Raw genomic sequence first — 11,474 nt, forward strand, 5'->3', positions numbered from 1 at the left:
TATGCATCCATCCATTAATTTGCCATAAACAACATCTCGCAGTAGTGTATTTATGCTCCTCCACAGAGAAACATCCAAAACAAATAGGGTTAATCCCTTTATCCCGCTAGAAGCCTGCGCCGCTTACTTCAATGACTCCAGTGTAAATTAGACTATCGCAGTACAGCTCCGACACAACGCATCTTTGGTCGGTGCACATTAAAGCTGAACCTCGATAAGCTGAGAGACAACGAGGCGACGGTGGATGCGCAAAGCGGAGAGGTCAAGTCCAGCTCCGGTCTGAAGTGCCACGTGTGTTAATGATCTGTTTACTGACTCGGTGAAATGTCTGCGCGTCTCTGTGTGTAGCAAGGTGTGTAACCCATCACCTGCATGTCTACTGAATCATGCGTCCAATAATGTAATAACAGACCGATTCATTCTCACTTCATTACATTTATTTCTTCCATGTTTTCTTATTTGCTTGAATTAAAATGTTATTCATATGTGTGTGTTGATTAACTGATTAAATACCAACGCATTCTATTCCTCTCCGTGTTTCCAGCCATGTTTAAAGAAAACTACATTTTCAGAGTGAACTCTTGCGTAAAAGACTGGCGCTGCAGCCGCTGGTGTTCCGGGCACACTATCCGCGCTTCCACAGCTGAAATATGCGAACGCGTACAGACTCTTCATTTAGTGGAAAAGTAGTGCGCTCTGAAGCCGGACATCGTAATGACGTTGGAGTTGGATTGAAGTGTCAGACTCAATGTCTTATTGAAATAAAACTTCCAGTGGAGAGCGCTGACACTTTTTTCCTGCAGCTGCAGGGAGGCGTGGATCTCGCTCACTTTTGACTTTCTCGTAGCAGCAGTCGCTTCTCCTCGAGGCAGGACTCAGATGACACCACCCCGCCACCGACCGGAGGAGAACGGAGGGCAGCTCTCCATTTCTACGGTCTGAGGATGAACTATGTGTTGGCACCGGGACGTGTTTAGGGCTTCATCGACTCAATCTGAGAACCGGACAGCGTTTCGCGTCTTCGCAATACTTTAAGAACCGTCTGCTCCAGACCCTGGCACCCACGGAGCGCTGGTGGCGGAATGTGAAAACCCACATTTTTAGCGCATGTTCCTCTCCGTTGTGCGCAGCCTTCTCCTGCTTTCTGTGCGGTTGGAAAGCGGAGGAGGAGGACGGAAGACTTTTCGCGACTCGATCCCTCGCCTATGGACGACGGCGGTCCTCTCTCTCCAAAGGCCAATGCTTTCAGTATTGCCTCTCTGATTTCGGTTGCAGAGCAAACAGGAAACGCAGCGTCTGACAAACAGAACACCGGCCTGGACAAGCCAGACCTGCGCAACCACAGTTCCTTTAAAATGCACTACAGCACTGTCACCCGGGAAATGGAAGGTAAATCCCTTTGTTGATGCCTGTAGAGCTGCTGTAGAGCTGCTGTAGAGCTGCTGTAGAGCTGCTGTAGCGTGTAGCCTGTGCGTCTCTGAAGTCTGCGTGTTTAATTAGTTGTTAAAAGGCACAATTGAAGGTAATGCGCAAAACCACACATATGGTAGCGTTGTTTTGAATGCATGAGTGAAATAATTGTTTAAACAAAACAAAAGCATTCTGACACAAGTTGGCCCATTATGAAAAAATATGCAAATTCAATCTTAGTATAATCAGCATCAGGGAGAATTCTGCAGGCAGAGTGGAAACATTTCAGAAGCCAAATCATTGAACAAAGAAGTCAACTTTAATTCGTGGCCAGGATCACAATTATTGAAAACGAAGCCAAGAGGAGGAGGGTTTACACGGGGACCCTGTGCGTAATGGTAGAAACAGACTATTATAAGAATATCCAGGCCGGAGGGGGGGGGGGGTATAATCCATTCCATAGATCCATAGATCCATAGATCTATTTGTCCAATAACGAGGAAGCAACAGTCACCTGCTGACCTGCTGCCTGTTTGTTTGTTCATGCAAATCACCGTGTTTACCTTGTAAACCGTTTACTCTCCACTCTGCCGGTCAGCTCCTCTATTGTTTGCTAGCGGGGTGATGTGGGCGATGCCCTTATCCACAAGTTAAATGGGTGCCGGAAAGCGCATTAAAAAGGGGCGCACTTCTCTGTCAATCAGTGTCGTCCCAGGGCGAGGAAAAGGCGCATTACCTGCAGTTCCTTATCTAAATAGAAATAAGAACCGGTTTTATCGCAAAGGGGAGGCCCTCTGCGTCAGATAAGAGAGGAGACTGGGTTGCAGTGTAACACACTGCAGCGGCGCACAACAGAGGCCGCCCAGAGCGCAATCGATCCAACGCATAAAAGTCCTTCACACGCACTCGAAGCTTGTTTGTGAGTAGTTCAGCGGTTCTGCGCGAGCGTCGCAGTTTCGGGAAACTTTTGGTCGCTCTCTCAGATCAGGCAGTAGCATGCTGGCAGAGGATCCGACCTCAGGGATTATTGAGCAGCCGAGACGGAAACTTTTTAACCGAAAGGGGGGCTTTTGTGCGTGACATCTTCATCTGGAGCTCACTGAATCCTGCTCCTGTGTTTACGATCTGTGTTCTAACCGATTTAACGTGCACGGCAAATTTAGTAAATCCAGTTTTTTGGGATGATTTCAGCCATATCCAGTCCGTGGCTGACGCAGCTGTCCCATTTTTGCGATGTTGCAGCCTTCACGACGAGCAGCCTGAGCAGCCTCAACACGCCGGGGGGCTACCACCTCTCTCCGTCCCCCGGGGACCCCTACAGCCAACATGAGTCCCACTTCGAGCCCTGCCCGGCCGCCCAGCACAACTACAACTACCCGGGGTCTAACCCGGGCCAGGCCCCGTCGAGCGACGGCGGGACTCCCAACTGCTCCTCGTCGTCCGCCAACTCCACACCGAACGGTAAAACGATCGTGAAGAAGAACCCCAAAGTCGCCAACATTAACGTCCAGCTGGAGATGAAAGCTTTATGGGACGAGTTCAACCAGCTGGGCACGGAGATGATCGTCACCAAGGCCGGCAGGTGAGCGCACACGACCCGCTGTGAAGTCGCGGTTCTTCTGATGCACATTCGGGTAGACCGGATAAATAACCGGATAAATAACACAGAGTACCGCAGCTTTATTCTAACAATTAATAATACTCGATATTCTGCGCTTTTGTACATAAAATATCAATATGTTTGAGTATTTATATGCTAATGACGCAAATCAGACAGTAAAGATACATATTAAATTATATTCGATTTTGCTCGAGTGATGTTAAACAAATATATTTTATTACTACTCACCAACATGAGGATAAATGTGTTTCATAAATAAATATAGTAAATGTTTTTTTTCTTCATACTCAACATTTATTTCTAACTTGTTGCTGTTCAATGTTGATGTTTTTTTTTAATTCAAACGTCATATTTTCGGGTCCAGACTGGTCAAACTGTATTATATTATAACAGAAACCATCTTCTGGCTTCTTGCATATAAAACAATATAAATATGTATTTATACACCGGGTGAATTAAATGAATGAACACCGGCATCATCTGTGGATGTTTGACTTTATTCCGTATATTATATATTATAGTATGTTAGGCTGCGGTGAGCAGGCCTGCTGCTGGCTGTGATTTAAAGAGGATCGCATGAGGCTCGTGCTGCGTTCAGAGTGTGTATCAGCTGTAAACACCGGGCTCGTGTGCTGCGTGTTATAGACCCAAGAAGAATAACTGCGGCTCTCAGCTGCTTTCCTTCGCCGTCAGTCTTCATTTTACGCACCGCTGTTACTCGGACCATTGTAGCCTTTCATGTGCGGGAGTGTGTGCATGTGTGAGCGGGAGCAGCTCAGCTCAGCACGGTGCTGCAGTCCTGTTTGTATTCGCCTGGACACGTGTTCACCATTTTATTTATTCCCTTCGTGTGTCTGCGTCCCTGCCGATCCTCATACATTGCAGGAATACACACACATGATTTGATTGGGTTATTAATGAAAAAATAAAATTAAAAAAAACAGATTATGAGCATTTAAAGACGTCGATCTGATGTCAGTTTTTGGCCTTTTAATTCACAAATTTAAGAAAAAAAATAATTTGGATTTATACTCGAGTCTGTCGTTATTTATCTCAGCGTTGACCTCTGACCCTTTTGGAAAGCGGATCAAATGTTACACTATTAAGTGTCACTTCCAACCAGTAAACGCGTAAACACGTCTCCAAACGTCCTGCGTTGTCTCTGTCTTATGAAGTGGATCGAGCCACTAGATAATTGGTTTAATCCTTAAAGTGAGGCTGAGTCCGCCGCTCCGCGCTGTCTCCCAGGAGGAGGGAGGTCTGCAGAGAGCACTTTAGAAGCTCCTTCAGCCTCACCTAGCCACAACACGGACGTTAATTGAGCGGTGATTTTAAGATCCTTTCACTGACTCGCGGATTACTCAACGTCCCACCGACGTTCTCTGGATCTGGATCTACACAGAGACCTGGATCAGGTCGAATCCAAACGTATTGGGACAAATCAGAGAAGTGGTACATAACGAATAGAGGTCAGCACCTCTACATATGTCCAGTTGTATTTATTCTTATACAAACACAATGCAGCATATCATTTTTCCTCCCTGATAAAAAAGTTTCACATTCTAAATTCGACTCGGCTCTGGTGCCACACCTCGCCTTCCCAAATAACGCCCATCTGCGCGCTCGTAAGTATTTCCACTACATGTCTAGGCTGTGTGTGTGTGTGTGTGTGTGTGTGTGTGTGTGTGTGTGTGTGTGTGTGTGTGTGTAGGCCTGCGTGTGTCTGGAAGTCCTCAAAACAGCAGAAGAGAAAGTAAAGCGTCTAGTAAGAAGTTACAAACGCGGAGCAAAAAGTCAACAAATAGCGCTCTCTCTTCGGATGAGAGGAGAGCTTTATTACGCTCTGTGGGCCCGGAGCTCTGTGGGCCCGGAGCTCTGTGGGCCCGGAGCTCTGTGGGCCCGGAGCCGCGTCGCTCTGCAGACACGGTGCTTTGTTTTGGGAATAATACTTTGGCAACAAAATGAGTTGGCTCCTCTGACGAATCTTAAATAATTCAAACAGTTGTACACTACCGTTCACACACACACACACACACACACACACACACACACACACAGATTAACCCCCAAAAAAGCAGCAATAGCACCATTGAAAGCGTAAAGCTTATATTTAACAGCCGCCTCGTGTGTTTTGTCTGAACCAGGAGAATGTTTCCAACGTTCCAAGTGAAAATATTCGGGATGGATCCCATGTCGGACTACATGCTCCTGATGGACTTCCTGCCTGTAGACGACAAACGTTACAGGTAACTTCAGACCGCTGACACACACACACACACACACACACACACACACACACACACACACACACACACACACACACACACACACACACACAATCTGTCGCGATAGGACCGTGAACAGGAACACATTGATGTAATAATTCTGTGCATGAATTTACGAATGCATACGAGTTATTACTGCACAGATTTATACCGGAGCATTTATCAAGATTTATACAATTAACTGATTCATGCCCAACATACGGTGATGACTATATGCTGACATCAGTCACGGTCCTATTGTTCCCGGTCACGAGGCCTATTGTCTTTTCTGTACAGCCTCAGTTTGTGTATCTCATGTCAACACGCGCATGGGCATTGTGTCTGCGTATAGGCGGCTTGTATTAAAGTGAATGTCGTCGGACGGTTGGAAACTTGCGTCTAATTCTCTCGTTTCCGATCAGGTATGCGTTCCACAGCTCGTCGTGGCTGGTTGCCGGTAAAGCTGACCCCGCCACACCGGGCAGGGTCCACTACCACCCGGACTCTCCGGCCAAAGGCGCCCAGTGGATGAAGCAGATCGTCTCCTTCGATAAACTCAAACTCACTAACAACCTGCTGGATGACAACGGCCACGTGAGTACAGTGCAGCGCATGAACAGACACCGACGACAAGTTGTGAACGTTGATATGTTGTACGGATAGTCTATGATGGCTCCGCACATCAGGCTTCACTCCAGTAATAACGGAGAGGAAGTGGAATATTTCACCAGTGGAAACATTTCTCAGCCCTTCCCGCTTCTTCTCTGTCTGTGTTTCTGTCTGTCGCTGCTTCATTGAATTCGTTGTGAAACGAGAAAGAATCTTCGAGCTCTACGGGATATTTATTAGCAAATATTGAAACGTGTGAAGCCACGTGTGCTGGATGCACATCGGGCTAAATAAATATGTTTATGCATTTAAATGAGGATTTGTGCTGGAGGAGGTTTTTACACGTTAAGATAAATGTTTGATATATTTATAATCACACGTCTGCACATTAAATACGAGCAAGTAATAATAAAAACGTATTTACCAAACATCTATATCCGTGTCTATAAACACAAACACGTGGATCTTAGGGGTTTTTGACGACATTTTGATTTTTAGTAAATAAGATCATGTTCAATAGGTTTAAAGTTTGGTGTTAAATACATTACAAATCATTTGATTTAATCTGACAATTAATTTGCTCGACTTTATTCATCTTTATCATAATAAATAATACTATTATTATTGTAATAATAATAATGATAATAATAATAATAGTAATAATAATAAAACTCTCTGATGAGAATAGTCTGCCTCGTGGAAATGAGCCTTCAGTCCGTCGTGCAGTGAGTCTGTGTATATCTTTTATAGATGATGAGTTTAATGTAAAGTGTCTTGAGTTCTATGAAACGCGCTCGATAAATAAAATGTATTATTATTATTATTATAATTATAATTATTATTATTATTATTGCATTATAGTTCTATATGCGTGCTGATGGACCCTCTGCTCGTCACAGATCATTCTGAACTCCATGCACCGCTACCAGCCCAGGTTCCACGTGGTTTATGTGGATCCGCGCAAGGACAGCGAGAAATACGCCGAGGAGAATTACAAGACGTTCGTTTTTGAGGAAACCCGCTTCACAGCGGTCACAGCGTACCAGAACCACCGGGTAAGAAGAGACACTAACGGCTGCATTCTGTGTGCGGGACGTGAGGCCGTAGGTTGTGACGTAAACAAGAGAGTGTTGGTCCGCTGATGCATGATAACACATATTACCATAACATATAGGCCCACAGGTCAAATATTGATATCGTTTAAAACAGTCTGATTTCTTTTTGCCTCGCTTGTGTAAACACATGAACGAATGAATCAATTGCGCGCAGTTATGTAGCGCAATCCCTTTCATCGCGCGCACACGTTGCCTCTGCTGTGTGCGCGCAGCTGCGCGTCCCTCTCCTCGCCGCGCGGCTCTGTGTTCCATCAGGCTCGGTTTAATCTGACACGTCGGTGCGTTCAGCCGTGATCCAGGACGACTCATCACGAGCGAAACCGTGGAATACAGTCCGGTTCACATCCGCAATAAAGACGTCTATGAAATAACTATATTACTATGTAACTAATACGATCTATTTCATGTGAAATGTTACAGACATGAATGTCACACGTTAGGTACAGCGGGTTATTAACGGCCTTCATAACGTGACTCGATAGAGACAAAATCACATCAATTAGCATAATATCCTTATAATGATTATTATTATATGAAACGATGATAATAAATGTAGCCTATAAATGATGAATACTTCACTAGTGCATGAATCTACAGCTGTACACGTTACATAAGTTAGTCCACAATAAGCTCTGCAATAACTGCACTTATAATAACTCAGGTGTGTGTTCATAACGCTGAATGACCGGATCACGTGCCTCTGAACAGCACACTTCAGACCATTTACTCTCATGTTTCATTACAGACAGCAGCGTTCACTTGTGATTTCACTTTCTAAAGACAGGAGGGATTTTCCATCTACACTGTCGTCATCATGCTGGTCCTTTCTAATAGAACTCAAACGCAGTGACTTGTGGAAGTGGAATGACTTGTGATGACGTGCTCTGGCTTTCAGATCACTCAGCTGAAGATAGCCAGCAACCCCTTCGCAAAGGGCTTCAGGGACTGTGACCCAGAGGACTGGTGAGCATCTACACTCAACAACACCGTCTCACTGGAACGTCTCCTCGCTGTAGAAAGGCTCAACGGAAGCACAGAGCAGTGTGGTAGAAAACACAAAGAGTTCCACCGAGTTAAGAAATCACTGCGTATTGTTCGAGCGCCACTGGAGCGTGCGTTCCTGTCGCTGACAAATTACCAGACACTCGTAGTCCTAACAATAGAGTGAACCTCACCCATCTGGTCTACGCAGGCTCAGAGCTAAGACGAGTCCAAATGCTGCTCATCCAGCTCTGCAAATGACTGAAGCATTACACTGAAGCAATAACTGAAGCATTACACTGAAGCATTACACTGAAGCATTACACTGAAGCACTACACTGAAGCATTACACTGAAGCACTACACTGAAGCATTACACTGAAGCTTATGGGGGTGTTTGATTAACCGGTGTAACCTCTTCATATGTGCATTCATCATTTTAATAATAAAGAAAGTGTTTGACGTTCATTAAATGAGTGTGAATCCGTCCTCCCTGCTCCAGGCCCAGGAACCACAGGCCCGGCTCTCTGCCAATAATGAGCGCCTTCGCCAGAACAAGAAACCCGATGTCGTCTCCTCCTCAGCAGAACGGCACAGAGAAAGGTCTGCAGCTCGCTCTGCTTCACTTCAGAACCCACGGCTGCTCTGCTTCACTCTCTGCTGCTAGAGGAAGTGGTTTCATGTCGATCGCTGCCAATACTTTTAATTAAACGTCAAACACTGCCGACACAATAGAGATTGTTTTGCTATCATATGACTGACAACAGCTTCCTAAAATATAATAATAATGATTTTCTTTTCATGATGTGTTGATGCATTAGTTCAATAATAATCCTTTGAGTCTCACCGAGGCTTTAACACACTTTGAATGGATCTGAATCTCATAACTGGTGTTGTTGGAAGCTTCCTATCTGGAATGTATTCTGCAACAGTTTGAGTGAAAAGCATCATTTTATTGCTTCAATATTCTTAACAATAACACATTAATATTTACACTGATCCGGGTTTCTCTGCAGGCTGTTATCAGTGATCAAAACAGCGCTTTCCTCTTACGAGTGACATGATAAATACTGCTGATTGTGTTGTGAGATGAGAGTTTATGATGTATCACTGCACAGTACGAGTCATCGGAGCTCTGTTTAGGAACATATTCATAAGCTGGTAGATAATGACCGACTGTTCTCGCGTCTCTTCCTGCTCAGAGGACAGCAGACGGGAGTACGAGCGAGACCCCGGCGGCACGTCCATACACGCCGACCCGGCCCACCAACTGATGTCCCGGGTCCTCAGCCCCGCCTTGCCCGTCCCAGGAGGCCTTCACGGCGTCTCGCTCACCAGCGGCCGACCCAGCCCCCCCCACGACCTTCGCTCAGACCCCCACGGTCTACCCCCGGACACCCTGCACCACCACCCTTACAAGTACCCCACCACCTATGAACACTACCTGGGAGCCAAGACCAGGCCGTCACCCTACCCGCTACCCAGCATCAGAGGACACACGTACCACCACCACATGAACCCAGCCACAGCCAACATGTACTCAGCCACCAGCGGGCCCTCTAACTATGACTACGGGCCCAGATAAGGCCTGCTGTGCAGCAGGGCTAACGCCGCTCTCTGTTGGAATGGAAACAGGCAGGAAAGGCAACACGGTCCTGTCTGCTGATGGCTTACGCAACCTGTTCACGGGCTGGATAAACCCCGACGTATTTATTTAAAGGAAATGCATCTTTGCGTGAAGCACGGCCACCGGCTCCGAGTCCTTGAAGAGGTCTACTCAGACCTTTGAACCCAAATGGCAATAGTTCCCCAGCAGGGCACCTCTGACCTGAGCGGGGCAGACGTTGAGCCAGCAGAGGAGTCAGGAGGGCCCTCTCCTGAACAGACAGTACCTCTGATCACAGACTGGAAAGGATTCGTTTTTTTGTGTTGGATGCACTTTTTGACTTGCCTTGTTTTTATTGCTTTAAAAGAAAAGCCATATGTTATATAGTCCATCGAGCTTCTAGGTAGGCGAGATGTTTGCATGTTGAGCTCATCAGACGGGCGTCGAACACGCCCACATGTTGTTGTTTGAGGAAAAAAAATAAAAAGACAAGATTTGATTTTTTAAACGTGAACATGGTGAGCCGCTCTGAGAAGCTTGTACCACGGCACTGACTGACAGCGATGCAGAGTAAACACATGAAGCAGAATGACTGTTCTGTGTCTGTAAAATAAACATTAAATTCTTGTAATTCATAAAAAGACTTTGAGCAGAGCTTCCATTCAAACGTCTGTCTGGTGTCTCGCTGCTGGGGGGGGGGGGGGGGGGGGGGGGGGTGTCACACTGACTGAACCTCATTGATCGCTTTGTTCTGACTCGGGTTTGCGTTGAATTGGGTCGAGGTGTCGCTCCGTTAGAAGTCAGGACTTCAGACTGCACTACAGTTCAAATGAAGACAGAATGGAGACGCACACGTTACTTCACACACTAACTTCAGCTTTGATGAACATCTGAAGCAGCTGTGGTCGTATTACACACAAACATAATCACATCCACTGATTCATGAATAACATCTATAGCAGGAGGCCATTCGAGCTGCAGAACTGAAGTTTTATATTGTGAAAATCATTTTGTTAAAAAAGGTTAAATTGTGAAAATGTGTGTTTTCAACTTCCACAATAATAAGAAGCCATGTCATGTGACACCCAATGAAAAAAGACACTTCCTCTCTACACAAGAGGACATCGTTGGTCATATTAATGGGACAGTTGGTGATATTTTAGTAACGTCACCGTCTCTCTGTGCAGACACTTCCAGCTCCGTCCTGAAGTCCAGGAGGAATGCTTTGTAGTCGAGGTTAGTCTGGTTGGGGGAGAGTCTGCTTTGGGATTCGTGTCTGTCGCCACACAAAGGGAAACGAGTCCTAATGATTCATTTCAATAATGTATTTGTTCTCCTTGAACCCAGCTGAGTGGAGAGCAGGGAGAGGATGCCTGAGGGCTGTCTCTGGCTGCTTAATGGCCTGTAAAGGTGTCAAAGGTTAAATCATGGTTCCACTCATTTAAACGCAGACTAATCGCTCTTATTTTTGTTTGTTTGGACGATGACAAAAGCATTTACAACTCAACTGTATTATGAAGCCAAGGTGTCATCACAGGTGGTTTCAGGATGGCCTGATGACTAAATATAAACAAGGTCAGCTGATAGTGTGTCACTAGACACAATTAATCCCGCTTTTTAATCAAGTTATTATTTAAAAGTCCAGAAGGATTCAGATTGTGTATATTTTCAGTTTGATTATTATACAGTGTGAAGCCTGTTTCATTTGGTTTGCCGTTCTATCTCCAACAGGCTATTAGGCTATTTAACTATTATTAAATAGTTTTCCTCACGTCGCGTCCTAATTAAGCCAAATAATGAATCTACAGAAACGTCTCCAATGTTTCCAGAAATGCTGTACTAGTCCACAGAAAGCAGCAGCAGCGCCTG

General features: G+C 45.6%; 1 protein-coding gene across 2 annotated transcripts; it reads left to right on the plus strand.

Annotated features, from left to right (window-relative positions):
• The first annotated feature begins 885 nt into the window (after positions 1 to 885).
• tbx1 (T-box transcription factor 1) lies at positions 886 to 10,248 on the plus strand. 2 transcript variants are annotated; one of them, XM_068721068.1, is made up of 8 exons: positions 886 to 1,389; positions 2,653 to 2,992; positions 5,176 to 5,277; positions 5,718 to 5,889; positions 6,804 to 6,959; positions 7,915 to 7,982; positions 8,502 to 8,602; positions 9,202 to 10,248. In XM_068721068.1, the coding sequence occupies exons 1-8, from the start codon at positions 1,206 to 1,208 to the stop codon at positions 9,582 to 9,584; spliced, it is 1,506 nt and encodes a 501-aa protein (XP_068577169.1). In that variant the 5' UTR covers positions 886 to 1,205; the 3' UTR covers positions 9,585 to 10,248. The 2 variants fall into 2 exon arrangements, with proteins under 2 accessions (XP_068577169.1, XP_068577168.1); XM_068721067.1 differs by having other exon boundaries at positions 1,111 to 1,389; positions 2,602 to 2,992.
• Positions 10,249 to 11,474: the final 1,226 nt, after the last annotated feature.

The sequence above is a fragment of the Cebidichthys violaceus genome, unplaced genomic scaffold (assembly GCF_023349555.1).
Source record: "Cebidichthys violaceus isolate CVI_PGR_0920_01 unplaced genomic scaffold, fCebVio1.0.p SCAF_26, whole genome shotgun sequence".
Lineage (NCBI taxonomy): Eukaryota > Metazoa > Chordata > Actinopteri > Perciformes > Stichaeidae > Cebidichthys > Cebidichthys violaceus.